Source organism: Mytilus californianus, unplaced genomic scaffold (assembly GCF_021869535.1).
Source record: "Mytilus californianus isolate M0D057914Y unplaced genomic scaffold, xbMytCali1.0.p SCAF_3, whole genome shotgun sequence".
Lineage (NCBI taxonomy): Eukaryota > Metazoa > Mollusca > Bivalvia > Mytilida > Mytilidae > Mytilus > Mytilus californianus.
The window spans coordinates 75,637,239-75,655,623 of NW_026262679.1; the positions used below are offsets into that span (position 1 = coordinate 75,637,239).

An 18,385-nucleotide genomic window follows, 5' to 3' on the forward strand; every position below is an offset into this window, starting at 1 on the left:
GCGCGCGCACTGTATCCAAGGATATAAACAATATGGACGTCGAAGTTTCATTTTAGAAATTTTCAGTTGTATTTCACAGTTTTTAAAGGTTTTATCTTTGGTTAAAAAAAAGTTGAGAGGAAGGTAATTATAAAGAGTTAACTAAGTGTGACGTTAACTTGCCTAGAGTTTCTTTAGCTGTAGTTTCACGTCTGTACGACTGTAGCTGCAAATACCCTCAAGTCCAGTAATTTCGATCGTCCTGCAAGTCCGTTGACCGGGTCCCCATTTTGTGGGAACATTTGGTTGATTATTTAGCGAATGACTGAAGCATGACTGGTGGCCCCCCTTATGAAAATTTCTGGATCTGCCACTGAAAACTGCTTTTATAGATGAAAAAGTCTATAAATATAGTATAATTTTTAGATATTTATGTCATATTTACTCAATAGACGTATTTACACTTGTATGCAAATTTGTACGCCATTACGTAAAATCACACAGGTTCCCGTAAACTTTGACATCATAATTCAAAACATTTGACGTCACAATTAAAAAGTGATTGTTGTCTGACGTCAAAAGGTGATTCGGAGTAGATCTAAGGCCTAGTCATTCGGAGGCAAAATATAGCTAAATACCAAAAGTGTAAATACGTTTATTAAAGTACAATACACCTTATCGCTAATTGTCCTCCATTACTGGACATCACAAAGGTTCCCGTTAAATTTTGACGTCATAATACAAAATATCTGACACCACAATGGAAAAGTGATTGTTGTATGACGTCAATAATTCAAGCGGGACAGATTCTTGGGTCAGCCGGGACATATTTCCAAATAGCGATAAGGTGTATTTAGCTTCTTGGATTTGATTTGTATGTCTTTCATACCTGCCAACTTTTGAAATCCCCATTGGGGTTTTAGTGTGTGACACCAATTTCAAAGGTTACAAATAATTATTTTTTGCAGCGTTTTTAGCGTGCTCTGTTTTGTGCTCCAGAAAAAGGGTCTAATCTTTTTTTTATATGGTATATTGATGATGAGTTTATAAGCCTTTTTCTTCTTTTTATTTGCATGATTCTAGTACTTATAATATAGTGTAGAAAAGATGAACAAGTAGCTTGAATATCAGGATATATTTTCTTGTGTATAATATTAAAGTGATTATTGACTTTTCCAATTTAAAAATATGCACAAAGAAGGACATTCATCTGATTCCTAGTGAAAAATAAAAAGTAGTAGTAAATTGTACTTAAAATGATTTGGTAATTCAATTACAAGAATGACAGAATTTATGGTATGATCTGTTTCAATAAGTGTAATGTCCATAAGCTTCTATTTCATTGTGTAAGGTAGTACTGCATCTTTGAATTTTGTCAATCAGCCATGCTCTTCTTTTTAAGCGGTGTAAAAACCTCATGAAAATTCATCTGCAATGATCATGATTTTTACAATTCTGACATACAGACAGAGGAATACAGGTGTAATACAACCAAATAATAGTATATCACATCCGGTTTCATACGAAAAAGGCCTAAAAAAAAATATTCCCTTGAATTTGACAGTTGTAGGAAATTAACCCTGCATTTCATTGCAGAAAAAAATTTCTGAGTCATAAACATACATCTTGGGTGTTTCAAAGCACCATTCTTTTTTGATTTGCTGTTCCTATAAAATATTTTGGAAACTTCAGGTGACATGGTTATTAGACCTTGTTAACAAGAAAAAAGGTGTGAAAATTTGATTGGGCCTGAACAACTTAGGATGGATCGACATGAAAGCATTTTACTTTGAGTTCCCTGTAATGCCTATAGTTTAATATAAGGGTTCATTTATGATAATGGTTAGGTTAGGGGATGTTCTATGTTAACTGGTTAGGTATTGATTGGTATTTCCTACTTTTCCCCTAAGCTTGCAACATGATATGGTTACTAAATCTTCATACAATTTTGTAATAAACGGTTCCATTGATGTCATTTGAGTTATTCTCTTTGCCAACATGTCCGAGGGCAATAAGCATAAATTTTCACAAGTAAACTAAATTCAACCTGTTTTAGTAAGTTATATTGACTGCTAGACATCAGAAAAAGTAGTTTTTTTAAACAAGTTTTGATTAAATTAGCCTTAATTAATATTGTTTAATTCATCACAATGATCTGAAAAGGATCTTTTACCAAACTTGATTGGAACACATGTTTCAAGTTGATAAATTAAAGAAGATAATCAACCAATTTGTCTACCATCAAGGGAAACAAATCCAAATTATGTCACGGAAAAACCATATATATATAAATAATTATTATAAAGTGAGGATGGGTTTAAGTTGAAATAGTTCAAAATTTTGTCAAAATGATAATCCTCATTTAACTCAATATACAGTATCACAATCAAGGTTGGCAAAAAAGCAGTCAATACTAGAATTGACCATGCCGGCTGTAAATACTGGCAAATACTGGTTGGTTGATTTGCTATATAGTCCCTATAAAGAGAGGATGACTCGAATTGATTGTCAAGGTTAAAGGTCAAGCTGAGGTAAAAAGGCATTAAAACACAATACACTTAAATAGCAATCAATGAGGAATTAGTTTATTGATGCAGAGAAAGAGGGATAGAAAGAAAAGATAGTAACTTCAACTAACTTGGAATATTCTGCTTTGTCATGACCTTATTTTTGTTTGAAATTATTATTATTATTATTAATTTTACAGATCTTAAAAAACTAACCATGTCTAGAGCTCAAGCAGAAAGTGTGATCAAAAACATCATCAGAGAAATAGCACAAGAATGTGCCAGCAAAGGACAAGCTGTATCGGAAACTCTTGTGGCATTTATGGTGAGTACCTATTAGAAATAATGTAAAAAGAATGCATCAGTAATATAGTAAGAAAACATTTGGGGTTTATGGTGAGTAATGATCAGATATAAGATGAACAAAGAAGTAAACATTTCTCTCAAATCTGTAATAGAAGCCATCTTGAACTTTGGCTCATTGTTGAAGACTTCACTATGACTTTCAGATGAAAACACTATGTATGTCAAATACCTTCAAATTTATAAATGATACTGAAATTGAAGCTTTAAACAGTGCTGGTTGCAAAACACACACATAATTTGAAACATTTTTTCATCTCAGTATGACATGTTAATGACATTTTAGATATTATATTTAACCACATAAGTCGTGGTGACAAATATTAACTTATTGGAGAGCAGTATATATATTCAAACTTTAACTTTGACAAGGAATGTATTTTCAGGATTTCTGAATTCATATGTCACTTATATATATATATATATAAGCCATGTCTTGTTTACATATATTATATATATATTATGTTACATTATAAGTTTATACATGTATAGGTGAAAGCTGTGGTTCTTGATCCAGTAAATGAGTTCAATGTGGACAGAACTCTCACTAAAGATGATGTACAGAAACTTATCAAGGTGAATAGTGAAATTTAAAATAGTTTTTTGCCTGATAATTGCAGTAAGAATTATAAATTCCTGTATCTTACCTAGATATACACTAACTGAGATTTATAGATTATCAATGGTTTTTCAAACGAGCGGGTGTTTCTCAGTTACAATCTCATCAAAGGGCGACAGCCCTGAGTCTGAGATGGGATGTGGCTGAGAAACATCCTTGAGTTTGAAAGAGCAGTGATAATTTGTTTATTGCTATTTTACCTATGACGTCATTGAAGTATACATTGACAACAGCATGTGCACCCTAAGTTTCTAGCGATAATTTTCTATCTCACGTGAGTAGTATGATATGAAAAATTATCACAAAAAAGATCAAAGGAAAAATGTAACACAAAATAGCGATAACTAAATTTACATGGTACAAATGAAAGAACAAAAATATATAAGATTTTTGTGAATTATTTTCTGTTGATACAGTGGAATTTTTTTTCTTTTTCAACATACATAGATTTTATATATATATATATATATATATATATATATATATATATCAATAAAGGAGAATTTGGCTATACACCATTGAGACAGCACAAAAAATACAGTTACAGGTAAACATACAACTCAACCAAAGACAGGTGTAAAAATGTTTAACCATATATCAAGCTCTTACTTGCCCACAATCTAAATAAGAATTGGATAAATTTAACAGACCAACATAGATAGATCTGCAATCAACACCAAATTTCCAAAATGACAAAAATACATTAAGATATGACAAAATACAACCCATAATGAGGTTCCTAACTTGAAACAGGCACATGGACATATGGCAGGTCAAGTTTTGTTTTTTTACTTTTGACATAATATGTCTATTTCTCTAATTCTGTGGCAATTTAACCCTTTCCAGACCCATAACTATCTCGATTGGATAAATCCGATAATCCACTGGTACCAATGTAAGAATCTATATTTATCTATATTTATATATAATGCAATTGCATTGTTCTTTTTAAGCTGTGTGTTGATAGACTGATGGATACAAGGACACAATCTTTAGATACAGTCAAAATGCAGGTCTATTTTGATATAATATATGAATTTATATACTGTAATTGTATTGTTCTTTTTTCAGCTGTGCGTTGATCGACTGATGGATACAAGGACACCATCTTTAGATACAGTCAAAATGCAGGTCTATTTTGATATGAATTATACAACTAGATGTAAGTCTTATACAAAATATGCTTTCTTCTGATACATTTGTACCATTTGGAAACCAGTAAAAAACTAAAGTTACTTTCATAAAAGCTGTCATTATTGCGAAAAGCCAAAGGGCACATAAAGTTCATGCAGGTTATAAATATTGCACTGAAGCACAAAAAGTAAATGAAACATACAATGACATTTTTTTTTTTTTTAAACAAACAAAGAATGAATAGAATAAGTATTAATTGTGTAAATTTATATAATGCTAACATAAATTTCTACATCTCAAAACTGCCTCTTAAAACAAGGTAGACATCTCAGGAAAAGGGCATATATAAGATCACATTGTTACATGTGTTGGGAAGAAAAAGGGCTTTAGACAAAATATGTATTGTGCTTCTTGAATCATTTGAAACTAAAGAAGAAGGCACAACACCAGGATATACAAGCATGTAAGAAACTCTATTCAATAAAAACAAATTGGTTAGTTGGAACTAAGAAGCAATATATTAAAATTGAGAATGGAAATGGGGAAAATATTAAACATCAGAATAGCAGTTATTTTTTAGAAGCTACTCATTAGAATGGTTAATTATTCTTTTACAATGTTGATGAAATACTTGATTTATTTTTAGCTGACTTTTTGGAAGAACACAGAAGAGTTTTGGAATCCCGGTTACAACCAGTGATCCGTGAAATCACAGACAGTAGGGCAAGAACGAGAGAAGAATTAGAGAGCTTGTATCGTAAAATTGTTTCTGCTGTTTTATTAAGATCTGGTCTTGGTAGCCCTACAGATATAGCTGTAGTAAGGGAGGCAACTGCAGCTCTACAGAGTGTCTTCCCGCAAACAGAATTGGGAACTTTCATGTCTCTGACAAAGCGTGACAAAGAAAGACAACTCTTGGAATTGACAATGATTGTGACTGGTATTAGGCTTTTCAATAAGGAATGTGGTAAAGGAGGAGAAGGAATTGATGATTGTAAGTTTGATGTACAAATGATTTTGTTAAATACTAAAAATTTTAGACAATAAATGTAAAAGTATAAATCACATAGTTGTGAAATTCCAAATTCAAGAAAATGGAGACAGCATGATCAATTACAGTAAAGTAAGTAAGTTAAGAGGGAAAGATACATGCATAAAAAATTTCACTTAATTGTATTATACTTACACATGTTATTTTGACTGATCGTGGTTATTTTAAACAGTCACATTACCATTATTTAAGTATCATTTTTGAAACAGTATATTTAAGCAGGGATCTGAATTGTTAAAGTCTTAAGAAATTAAGAATCAGTTTGCTTGAAATTACACATATTATTCATTTACAATGCTTGCTTGATGCCAGAGGTATATCAGTCAGTTTTATTCTAAAAATGATAGTAGCATTTTTATAACATTGATATGGTTCATCACATTTTCATTAGTTTTAAACTGACATGGTATCTTTTTCATTCTATAGTACCTGCCATTCTAAATGAAGCTGTACCTGCCACAACACAGAATGTAGATTCAGAAATCCAGTCCACACTACGTGCTGCCAATAAATATACAGGTAATATAATGTGCCTTATATTTGTATAATTACATTACATGTATGTTTCATTATAATACGTTATTTTGATTGGCTAACAGTTATCTTGCGTCATTATGAAATTAACCTTCATTTCAAAATGAAATGTAACATTCATAATGACACGAGCTTCCACAATAAAGTGCACAGGTAAATAAAAGAAAAACTTTATAGAAATCGTGTTTTCATGATCCTAGTAAAAAAAAGTAATATAAGTATTGAATGCTTCTTTTAGTAATTATATAGGGTTGTAAAAGCGTTGACCGTGCTCACATTTTTAGAATGAAGCGCTTCCTCGCTTCATACAAAATGTACTTCGGTCAACACTTTTACACCCCAATAAATTTACAAAAAGAAGCATTCAATTCTTAAAAATACAATAGTTGTTGTCTGTTTATGTAGTTCATACGTGTTTCCCGTTTCTCGTTTTTATATAGATTAGACCGTTGGTTTTCCCGTTTGAATGGTTTTACACTAGTAATTTTTTGGGGCCCTTTATAGCTTGCTGTTCGGTGTGAGCCAATGCTCTGTGTTGAAGGCCGTACCTTGCCCTATAATTGTTTACTTTTATAAATTGCCTCATTGGCACTCATACCACATCTTCCTATATCTAAATACAAGTGCAGACTGATTTCAACCTGCAAAATCCATGCATTTGTTTCAATATAAAATTCTGAAACTTGGTAGGTAATAATTTTTCCTGAATTCTGGTCTCAGCACTGCATTTCAAAGAGAATTGATCATAGACAAATGAACATGGGAGACAACTTATGTTTATCTTATGAGAAATGTTTTCATCTTAAAGTTTAGGTTAAAATTTAACCATTAATATAGCTGCTATGAAGATAGGACACTTTATAATATGAATGAAAGCAGATATCAGGTATTTGTCTAGAAAAAAGTTAAATGCTTTCAACCATGGTCAAGTACCTTAACCATAAGATGAGATTTTAATTGTCTAGAGTATTTGAAAGTTTTATGTTTGTCGTTTAAAAAATGTATATACAAAAATATTGTAATTACACTTTGAATATAGTTGTAGCATCAACTAACGTTACTACATTTTTGTAGCTTTGATAGAAAAGATGCATTCCGGTGATTCAAGTGAAGGTCCATCCACTCAGCTTTTAAAGGAATCACTGATAAATACAAGACAACATGAGGCTTTCCTTAGAGTTATATTAGTAAGTAGATTTAGATTGACATGTCATCGCCTATATCAAGACACCTGATTATGTTATTTTGGCAAAGACAAACAAAAGGTGGACACTGAAACATACTCCTATATAAGGAAGTAATCAATTTTTCAAAGAAATAGCTTTTTTATTGCTGTTGTTTAAGGGAATTCAAAGACAGGAATAAGAAAAATGTGAAAATAAAACCTATTGGACATGTTCTGCATAAGAAATCACAAAATTCAATCTCCATGAAAAATTGACAATCTTAAATAATAAAAACAACTCACAGCAACAGAGTTAGGATTGTAGAAAATGATGAGTATGTCTTTTCTCACTGACTAAACTTAGACTTTGTCAGGTTACAAAGTTAACATTCAAATTGGTAATATGTGTTCATCAATTGATATAAGAAATATTAAAATGTCACAGGTCCAGGAAGATTTTCACTTGGCATTGGTCTACGAGTTATTGCAACTTTAATAATTTATTTGTATTTCTAGAATGATGTTATTAGCTGTGCTCATCAAGTAGAATCACTGGAAAAGCAATTAGCGACTAGAATGGAGCAGCTACAAGCCACAGTTCAATCAAAAACAGCTGTGCCGACAGCTCAAGTTTATGTACGTACTCATTTGTAAAACACCCATGCAGTCCAAATTTCTGTGAATTTTTGTTGAACAAACAAACAAACAAAAATTTAGTTAAGTCAGAAATAATATTTTCTTTAACATAATGGACAATGGGCATTATAAGGTCTTAATCTGGCTCAAAATGTGGGGATAGTTGTAGTAGATTTTGGACTGAAAAATTATGTGTATATCCTCTTTATTTGATGAATATTATATATGTAGGAAGGTGGAATACCTCTTTTCTATAAAAGTAAAGTATATTGTTTCTCAAATGTGCTCAGTATATTGTTTCCCAAAGAGTAGTTTGACCATTGTATTTTCAAACTACACAAAAATTTGTGGAAACAATCATCAATGAAAAAATTAAACAGTTATCTCCAAATATTTTTATTTTCTGCATGAAAATGTCTATTATGATTTATAAGTTTTCTAGAAAATTTCAGGAAAAATATAAATATTTTATAACATTTATTTGTATCCTTTACTTGAATTTATCCTTCATAAAATTCTTGGCAATAAGCAGCATTCCAAGTGCTTACACAATGGCAATTAGCTCTAGTTCCGAAAGTTTTATATACTATTTAAACATATTAAATTTTGGGGATGGCTTCAACAACCTTGAATTGACCATAGAATGCTTTACATACATCTGGAGTATTTAATATTACTTCAGCAATACTTTGCAATAATAAGATATTGAACGTTGTTTGTAAAATTTACAATCAACATTCAATACCTTATTATTGTAAAACACTCATTAGATGACCATCATTTAGATTTTCGTGCTTCTAATTACAGCCTCAGTTCATTCATCTATCACAGTTATGGAGTGGTTTTCAAGATGAGATGGTTTTACTCAGTGTTCTTAGCAATATATTGGCTAGTCTGGAACCATTCACAAGGGTAGGTACTCAGTTCTCAGTTATATATTGACCAAGAGTCATTATATGTTCTTAGTAAGATATTTCTGTTAGTTTATATATTTCTGAATTAACATGAACAGCATATTTTTCATCATTGATAAGATTCCAATAAACATACTTTTTAAGTACATTTTGTCAGCTTTGGAAAGCTGATAACAGATGAGATGAATGAAAAAATTGATGGTTTGAATGTACTGTGATTTTTATTTCTAGGGTCACAGAGAACTGTTTACAGATGAGATACTGACTCCATTCTTAGATGGAGCTATCATTAAATCAGATGAACAAAGAATTCAAGAAGTATGTACTACATATAAATAAGAAGATGTGGTATGAGTGCCAATGAGACAACTCTCAATCCAAGACACAATGTATAAAAAGTAAACAAGTATAGGTCAAAGTTTGACCTTCATACATGTATCTATATTATGTAAACTTTACCTTTTCTAAATAGTTTGTGGCACTTACTATTGCGTAGGCAACATGAACACATGTAAAAGACTATTTATAAAATGTCTTTACAATTGATATTCAAAGTGACATTTTTGCTCAGTTGAAAGATTAAATTAAAAATATTTTTTCCAATTTTTTTTTTTTTAAATGGGGAAAATTTACATCCCATTATATACCAAATATCAATCAATGTATCTGGCCAAATAATACTTATGTATATGTGTAAAGACTGTGTGTTAATAAAAAGAGTACAAAACAATGTTTTGCAGAAGCATTTACATCAACACCATAAATAGATATTTGCAGGGGAGATAATTCTTTTTTTTTCAGTCAAAGGGTGAGAAAATTAATCCCAGTGATTTTAAAGATTTGGATTGGTTGTTTCCAGACACAACAAAGCATTTTAACAAATTACCACTGCAATATAGGGTAAGTTTTCTTTTTTATAATTATGATTGATTTAATAAGACAAAAATATGTAGAACAAGAAGGTCTTTAAGTATCATTTACTTTTAATTTCTTAGTTGTATCATAGATGTATAAACCCATGGTTGTATCAATATGATCTCTAAGTAAAAAAGATGCACACATGTTCTTCTAAAAGAGCATTGATGGAATTATAAAAAAAAAAAAACTACTTTTTTAAAGTTCTCTATACAAAGTTAAAATTGAAAGAAAAAGAAATTTAGATAAAGCCTTGATATAGTAAAAGGATTTTTTTATAACTGTGAATAAGACATCCACACTTAATTGAATTATCCAAGTTAGGCATTTACTAGTGGACAAATGCAAACAACATATCACAAACTCTAAAAATGGTGCCTTTTCTAATCATGTTGGGAATAAACTAAACAGTGAGGACAACATATTTGACAGCAGTCTCAAATTTTTTCATTAAAAAACAGGAAGAGAAAGTGATTATCATTAGAGAGAATCAAGTTTGGGTATTGACATAGTTTCACTGAAAAGTTTCCTAATAACCTTGATATTCATTTTCTTTGATACAGAGATCATTATTATGTTTTATTTATAAACAGGGTTACTGTGCTTGGGCTTTGGCAAAGTTTGACAGATTACTGTTACCTAGCAACCCAGAAATTGGTGTGCTCAGATACAAAGATCATTATTATGGATTCAGCAGTAAACAAGCAGCAACTGAATTTTCACAAAATCCAGATGGGTATGTTTCATTATGTGACATTTTAGGTCATAGTCAGTTACTCTTATAAATTATTAGTGTAATTTAAGCATGAATGATAATAAGTTTAACAATACCAAATGAACTATCTGTTCATTTTATTAAGGCACAAAACTAACATACCATAATTAAGGATTGATTGTTATTTTTTTTTTACATCGCAGTGACCATTTTTTTTAAATAACAGTAATATGAATACATATTTCTAATCAAAAGCAAGAAATCAGATATGTTAGCTAAATTAAGCAGCTGCTGGTTATAAATCAAAATACTATGAGTGACATTTCTTCAGAAGTCTAATGTAAAATGGCCCCATACAGATTGTTTGAATGAATCTTAAGAAATGATTTAATTTCTGTTTTAGATTTATTCGTCTGGTAGCTGAAGGTGCCAAAAGAAGTCCAGAATTGATTCAGCTATTAGAACTTCATACACAATTTGCCAGTATAACACCTTACTCACAGGTATAAAATCTAATCCTTATGCTTATATCGATATTCAAATTACCATGTCAACACTCAGAAAGGGAGATAAAATCTTTGTGGACATTTTTTACAAGATTTTAAGTTTATAAGTGATAATAAGTTAATTGATAGTTCATATGCCATTGAGAATTTCATATTCCCATTGAAAGTTAGAAAGAATGGGTCACAATAATTCTGTAAGATGCATTTTCAAAATACATATGCAAACTAATGTCAGTAATGAATTATCTTTCATCACTAAACCTGCATGATTTCCACAAAAATTCTCAATAAATCAAAATTTGAAAAAAGATATTAAACTGGAATTAAAATTATATTTTGCATAGTAGTTTTGATCATAAAAAAACCTATAATTAGACAGTATAAGTTATATGTCAATGTTTACAGACTGTTGAAGGTAACAATGACTTATAAAATTTAAGACAAAAATATTTCTTATACATCATGTCAAGTGATTCTGATTTAAATAATGAAATAAACCTAAATCACAAAAATTGACTTTTCTAAGCACACATACAAAATGTCATATAAATCAATGTAAGCAAATGTAACTGTTAAAAGTGATAGAATATTTCTGATTTTTATTTAGGGTAAAGATGCTGGCCGGATGATAGAGAAACCAATCACCAAGTGTGACAGTGGCACACAGACAGATACACATTTCATGGAGACAAATATTGTCAAATCCTATGAATGGAATGAATGGGAACTTCGACGGAAAGCTATTAAACTGGTGAGGAAGAAATCATAAGCTTTGAATAGATAGAGTTCCATATATCACAATATTTTTTTAATTTTTTACACGATCTGGAAATAATTTATAGGAACAAAAGAAGATGTAAATTGGATGTCAGTGAGACAGTAACACCACATATACACCAATCAAGTAGACATTAGAGGTTCCATACAGTCTTTGATAATAAGTATCCAACAAATTATGTATATTGACAAGTGGTGAATAAATCTAAGAAACAACGAGTTATAGGTCTTCTCTGCACCTGTACAACCTTGCTTAGCTCTATATAAAATCTCATATTACTGGTTTTCTTTACCTGGCTGAAATTCCTTTGACAAAAACTTATCACTTAAATTGATAGTTTGACTGAACTTATCATTTTTTTCCAGTTTTCTTGTAAAAAAAAGAAAATTCATTGTTTTTATCATGATAACTTTTTTTTTACTTGAAAATCCAGGAATTATTTAAATGATTATGTATCAATTTTGATTATGTTTTCTAATGTTTATCTTTGTTATGAAGAAATTGTGTGATGCATTGTGAGTGGAGTGTGAGGGCCTCAAGGGAGAATAGTGTTTGTACTAATTGAGCATACCCTCTTGAAATAAAGATTATTATTATTATTATTACTATTATTATAACAGAACAAATACAACCTGATAGATCAATTATCAGAATTTTCTATATACAGATATCTTAATATATCAGGGGCTAAACACAACATGCAGCTTTTTTTTAACTTGTTTGCTTAGCTCATAAGTCAAAAAAGCTTCATACTTTGATTTTCATTAGATAATTTACTATAACAATATGCAAAAACCCTGATAATCTGTAAATATCTGACACTATACTTTCTATTCTTCAAAATCTAAATGAGAAAATGAAAAGAAATTTTGTTGTCATTTTAAAATGACTTCCCCTTAAATGAATTCTAGTAGCTATTGGTGCATTTTTGGATTGGGTTTGAGCTGTTTTACTGCAAGCTACCAATTTGTATATAAAAGAATGGGTACCATTGTATAAAATGAGATGCAGGAAATACAGCTGTGAGACAGCAATCCAACAGCACAATAAAACAAAAAGAAAAACATTACAGTATAAACCAAAAAGGACATTATTCATTTTTTGTTTGTTTAATTTCAGGCTAACTTGAGAACAAGGATAACCCACTCTGTACAGACCAATCTCAGTAATATGAGAAGAGACACTGCCATTCAAGTCTGGCCTCCAAAGTATGTATTAGTTAATGTATACAATAGGATAATATTGCTTATTATTTATTTGATTATATATTTTATCATGCCCACAAACATAGTGTTGAATCATCATGTCCTAAAGACCTGTAAAAATATTATTTAAATGTTAATAAACCTCAAAGATTATTGATTGTGCTATGCGAATATAACTTTTTGAAATTTACTTAAATAATCCTGAATATTTGAATTTGGACACCTATAGTAACTTTGTAAACACAAAAACTCCAAAAGTATGGGCAAGACACTGCTAAAATTTTGCACAGTTGTCATGCATTCTATGTAGATGTGCATATTTTTTTTTACTGTAAATTGTGCCAATTTTTGTCTGATCTTGAAAAACAATTTTTGAGAAACTTTTTGTATATGCACAAAAATCCAAAAGAGTGGGAAGGATGCCAATGGAACTTTGCACAGTTGTGCATATTATTTTTTGTGAAAGTTGGCAAATTAATTTTGAGAATAACTTAGTTTTTTTCAAAAAAATTAGCAGATTTTGAGAAACATCTTGCTGTGCTCCCAAATTTCATTTATGGGTATGATAAGCTATATTATATTGATTCCTAAGTGTCAAATTTGGGTAAAAACTTAGTTTTTGTTGAAGGATCACAAACTCTATGAAACATTAATAAAAACTGAAATATAAGTATAATGTGTTATATATAATTGATTCCTAGTGTCAAAAAATTGATTTTTTTTTTAATGAAAATGAAGAAAATGTTTGACAACAAACCTCTTATTCTTATTTCAGAGATCATTCTACACAGACGAAGACAGATTCCTACACAAATGTACCTCAGCCTACAGTATTCCTGGCAGGTTTACGAGGTTGTGGTATGACAGTGCCTACAGACATGACCAAAGTAGATCTTACAATTGATGTTGATCAGACGTGATTGATCCTATATAAACTATTTGAATTTGACAATTTTGAATTTTGATATGTAATTATGATGTAAACCTAACTGTGATATAATAATTATGCTGAAAAAGAAATTCACTCTTTTGTCTTTGTCATATGATGTTGCCTGGCCCTGCGGTCATAAAACGTTCGAGCACCATTTTCGTACTCAGACTCAGAAATCAACCAATCAAAATCCTGGATTTGGTGTTTCGAGCACAAATTTTGTACTCCGAGTACTGAGTAAAGTTTTATGACTGAGAGCCCTGATCTTACTGTGGATACATTTTTATTCGTTGGATACTAATTTTCGTTGATTTTGCGGGTAAAGGTGAACTACGATTTTAAATGTCCATCGAAGTACAAGTTTTCTAGAGGCTTGTATGGATACTTCGGAAAAACTACAAAATCAAATATCCATGAAAAAACAATTTTTCCTCAATCCACAAAAATTGGTACCCGCGAAAATAAATGAATCCACAGTATTTTTCATTTGTCCATCTATCCATTTGTGAAGGTGTTATGGAATGCATCTTTATATTTATATCTGATGTACATCCTAGAAGGCATGATTTGAAGGTTAATAAAATAAAATGTATATTGGAGAGAATACTGTAAACTCATTATTATTCATGGGATACAAATTCTGTGGATTTTGAGGGAGAGGCAAACCACAAATTTAAATGTTCAAATTTTCCATAGGCTTGTATGTAGACTTTGTTAAAACTATGAAATCAATTATCCACAAAAATACAATTTTTGCTCAATCAACGATAATTGCTACCCAAGAAAGTAAATGAATCCACAGTAATAACTTCTAATCTAAGTTCAAAGGTATATAACTGCTGAAAAAAGGTAACTCTTTTCTACCTTTAATTTAGTTTTCATTTCTGATTAACCACAGTTGCCATTGGGATTATATGTCTGACTAAGGAGAAAAAAGTAAAATAACAAAAATACCGAACTCCAAGGAAAATTCAAAAAGGAAAGTCCCTTATCAAATGTCAAAATCAAAAGCTCAAACACATCAAACGAATTGAAAACAACTGTCATATTCCTGACTTGGTACCGGCATTTCTTTATGTAGAAAATGGTGGATTAAACCTGGTTTAATAGCTAGCTAAACCTCTCACTTGTATGACAGTCGCATAAAATTCCATTATATTGACAACAATGAGTGAAAAAAAAAACAGACATAATAGGTAAAAATGTCAAAAATATGGGTACAGCAGTCAACTTTGTGTTATAATCTTAATCACTATAAAAACAAACAAATATGTCAACAAAGAAAAACAAAATGGCATATAGACAAAGCACATAAGCAAAAATGAAAGACAAGAATACAAAAAATAAACATAACACAATAACACAATGTCGGGACGGGCGGAGGAAGTCATGTCTGTTGTTTCTTTAATTTCTAGTACTGGAGGATATGTTAATGGAATCCAATCAGAAAAGTTTGGATTGTTATTATGAAAAGAACATCATCAATATATCTGAATGTGAAATTAAATGATCAGGCTTCTTTGATCTTCTTGTTTTTGACAAGTGTCTGAAGGAACTCCGACTCATATGAAAATAAGAAGAGGTCAGTAAGGAGAGGGGCACTGTTCGTTCCCATAGAAATGCGGACAATTTGTTGAAAAAGTCTACCTCCAAATTCAACAAATATGTTGTCAATAAGAAACTCCAGCATACTGATCACTTGTTCCTCTGTGTAGCATGTTTTACCTTTTTTTTCACTATTGACAAAATATGCCATATGGTATCCATAAGTAATAAATTTATAGCATATGCTACCATTTTGATATTGAAAAGCATTGTGGATTATTTCTTTTAGACGATTTTTCAATTTTACATGGAGATTGGTTCCTTTTGGAAAATATGTAGAAATCTAAGTAAAAATTACTGTCTCAAATTGAAAAAAAATATGGCAGCCATTGGCAGGACATTCATTGTGTGGTATTGAATAAGAGTAATAACTTGTTGTCATTACTGGTCAATTTATATGGCCATTAATAGTGGACTTACTACTACACTGCAGACTGGAATATATAAAAGGATATTTCCTGGTGAACCACTACATGAAAACAAATATTGCAGAATTGTTTATTATTGATTCACTGAATATTCTACCATTGATGCTGTTAATGTGAGAGCATGGATAAGATTTTTACTTTTTTGAGCTTGTAACAATTAAGGAATTATTTGAATTCTGGAAAATTGGTAAGAAAAGAATGATTAAAACTTAACTCAACTAAATAGGGTTAGCCATGCGCACATGGCTAAGGTAAATTTTAATCTCACTGATATTTCAGTATGAACTAACTAAACCCCCTTAGCCATGCATGCATAGCTAACCCTATTTTGTTGGGTTAGTATTCATCATACATTTCTTATCAATTTTCCAGGATTCAAAATTATTTCAGATTCAAATAATTCCTTGTTTTGTGGATATGTGCAAAAATATGTTTAGAATCATAGAATTAAATGCATCACGTCCTTGTGAGTTTTGACAAAGTTTTGTTACTAATCAAACATGAAATAAGAAGAAAAATTTTTATCAAGTGGGATCAGCACTGTTAAACTGAGCATTCAACTGAACATATCTGTAGTAGCCTCCATCTTGGATACTTTGCTCTGTTTCCAGTAATCAAGAACAGATACCTAGCTCCATCTTCCTATATTTTTCCTGAAAGTGATTGATCAAAATGGCAAGTCTCAGGATGGTCATTTCCAATACTTATGTTCATCCTAACTTTGTTTCATCTAACTTTGTTTTACATCTTAGTAATGCCCAGGATGACTGTGATTTGATCCCAAATGCTTGACTATCTGTATTGGAATTCATCTCACTGTTCTATGAATGCTTAAGTCATTTATTAAATTCATGAAACTTTCAAAATTTAAGTTCCACAAGAATGGCAAAGTGGATCATGTAAAACTGTTGCCTATAGGTTGTTGGAGATGAACTGTTTCATTTGACTTACTAGTAATATATTTACATTCCAGTAATGAACAGTACTATTGTGACTTGGGTGCAAATTCTTCAATCTCCTTATGGGTATCAAGATGGTATCAAAAACCTAAACTGTTCAACTAAAAAGAAATTTGTCAAACTACTGCAGTAATATTTAAATAATTTGCCACATTCTTGAAACATTCAATTTTAAAGAGTATCTGAAACAAAACTCAGTTTGTCTGTTAATGCTGTTTGCTCAGTTACATACTAAATAAGAGTTCACCTGCTAAAACATCTTGCCTGCTTTCCTGATTATGATTGAATTTTATGTTGTTAATCTTTAAAATCAAGGTTTTACTAAAAAGTATCACATGAACTTTACATTATCAATAATAAACATAAAAAAGATCAAGGTCAGATGAACCTTGCCTGACAGACATGTATACCTTACAATCATATCACACACCAAATATTGTTTATCCTTTTGCTCAAAGTATCTCTATAAACAGACCAAATAGGGAAAACTATGTTGACCCATTAACCATGAAAATGTTGGGATGGTCAAATGATCTCTGCCAGATAGACATGTGCACCTTGAAATCAAATATAGTTATGAAATCACTGTTCATTGTTAAATGTTAGGTTTGTGTGGTTTTGTGTTTCTCAGATACTATAAGTAGTAGGTAAATTATATTTGGTTTACTTAATGATTGTATGGTGTCCATTTTTGTCTGGCAGGGTTCATCTGACCTTGACCTCACTTACTTGTTCATTTGCCAATGTCAAGTTTTCATGCTTTGGTCTGTTTCTCAGATATTATAAGCAATTGGTCAACTTTATTTGGTATGTGGAGAGATTGTAAGGTTTACAAGCCTATCTAACAGAGTACAGCCTAACTTTGATGTAAAATGGTTCATTTGCTAATGTTAAATTTCATTGTTGTCCATTCCGCAGATATTATTAGCAATAGGTTAACTATATTTGGTGTATGGAATGATTGGAAGTTGTAAATTCAGTCTGGCAGAGTTCATCTGACTTTGACCTCATTTACATGGATTATTGATAATGTTAAAGTTATGTGGTACTTGTAGTTAAACCGTTGACTTAAAGACCTTCAACATAAATTTAATCATGATCAGCAAAGCAGGGGAGACATTTTAAGGTGTACACTCATGTTTAAGAAGTTGCTGAACATTGACAATGAGGTTAAGGACAATGGACATGCCAGATAGAAACTTAATAACACAAGGCACATATGTATAGAAGATATGAAGTATCCAGGACTTCCACCTTCTGAAATATAATGCTTTAAGCAAAGTTCTAACAAAGTCACCACAGCAGCTTTACTAGCACCCCTATTTGTTGTATTCTGCAAGGAATGTCGCTGGCGAGGCTTAAATCGACTAAATATTTCAGGTAACATTTTTGTCTGTTTAATTCTTAAATTATGTTCAAAAGTCTCAGCACCCTAAATAAT

The 18,385-nt window shown here is 30.9% G+C and overlaps 1 protein-coding gene across 1 annotated transcript; it reads left to right on the top strand.

The window, feature by feature from the left end:
- The first annotated feature begins 1 nt into the window (after position 1).
- LOC127733246 (cilia- and flagella-associated protein 206-like) lies at positions 2-14,556 on the top strand. Its single transcript, XM_052242569.1, has 16 exons — positions 2-123; positions 2,687-2,811; positions 3,342-3,425; positions 4,540-4,630; positions 5,249-5,596; positions 6,080-6,172; positions 7,262-7,374; positions 7,869-7,988; positions 8,796-8,900; positions 9,134-9,220; positions 9,704-9,802; positions 10,411-10,553; positions 10,936-11,035; positions 11,646-11,789; positions 12,936-13,024; positions 13,797-14,556. The coding sequence occupies exons 2-16, from the start codon at positions 2,704-2,706 to the stop codon at positions 13,939-13,941; spliced, it is 1,869 nt and encodes a 622-aa protein (XP_052098529.1). The 5' UTR covers positions 2-123; positions 2,687-2,703; the 3' UTR covers positions 13,942-14,556.
- Positions 14,557-18,385: the final 3,829 nt, after the last annotated feature.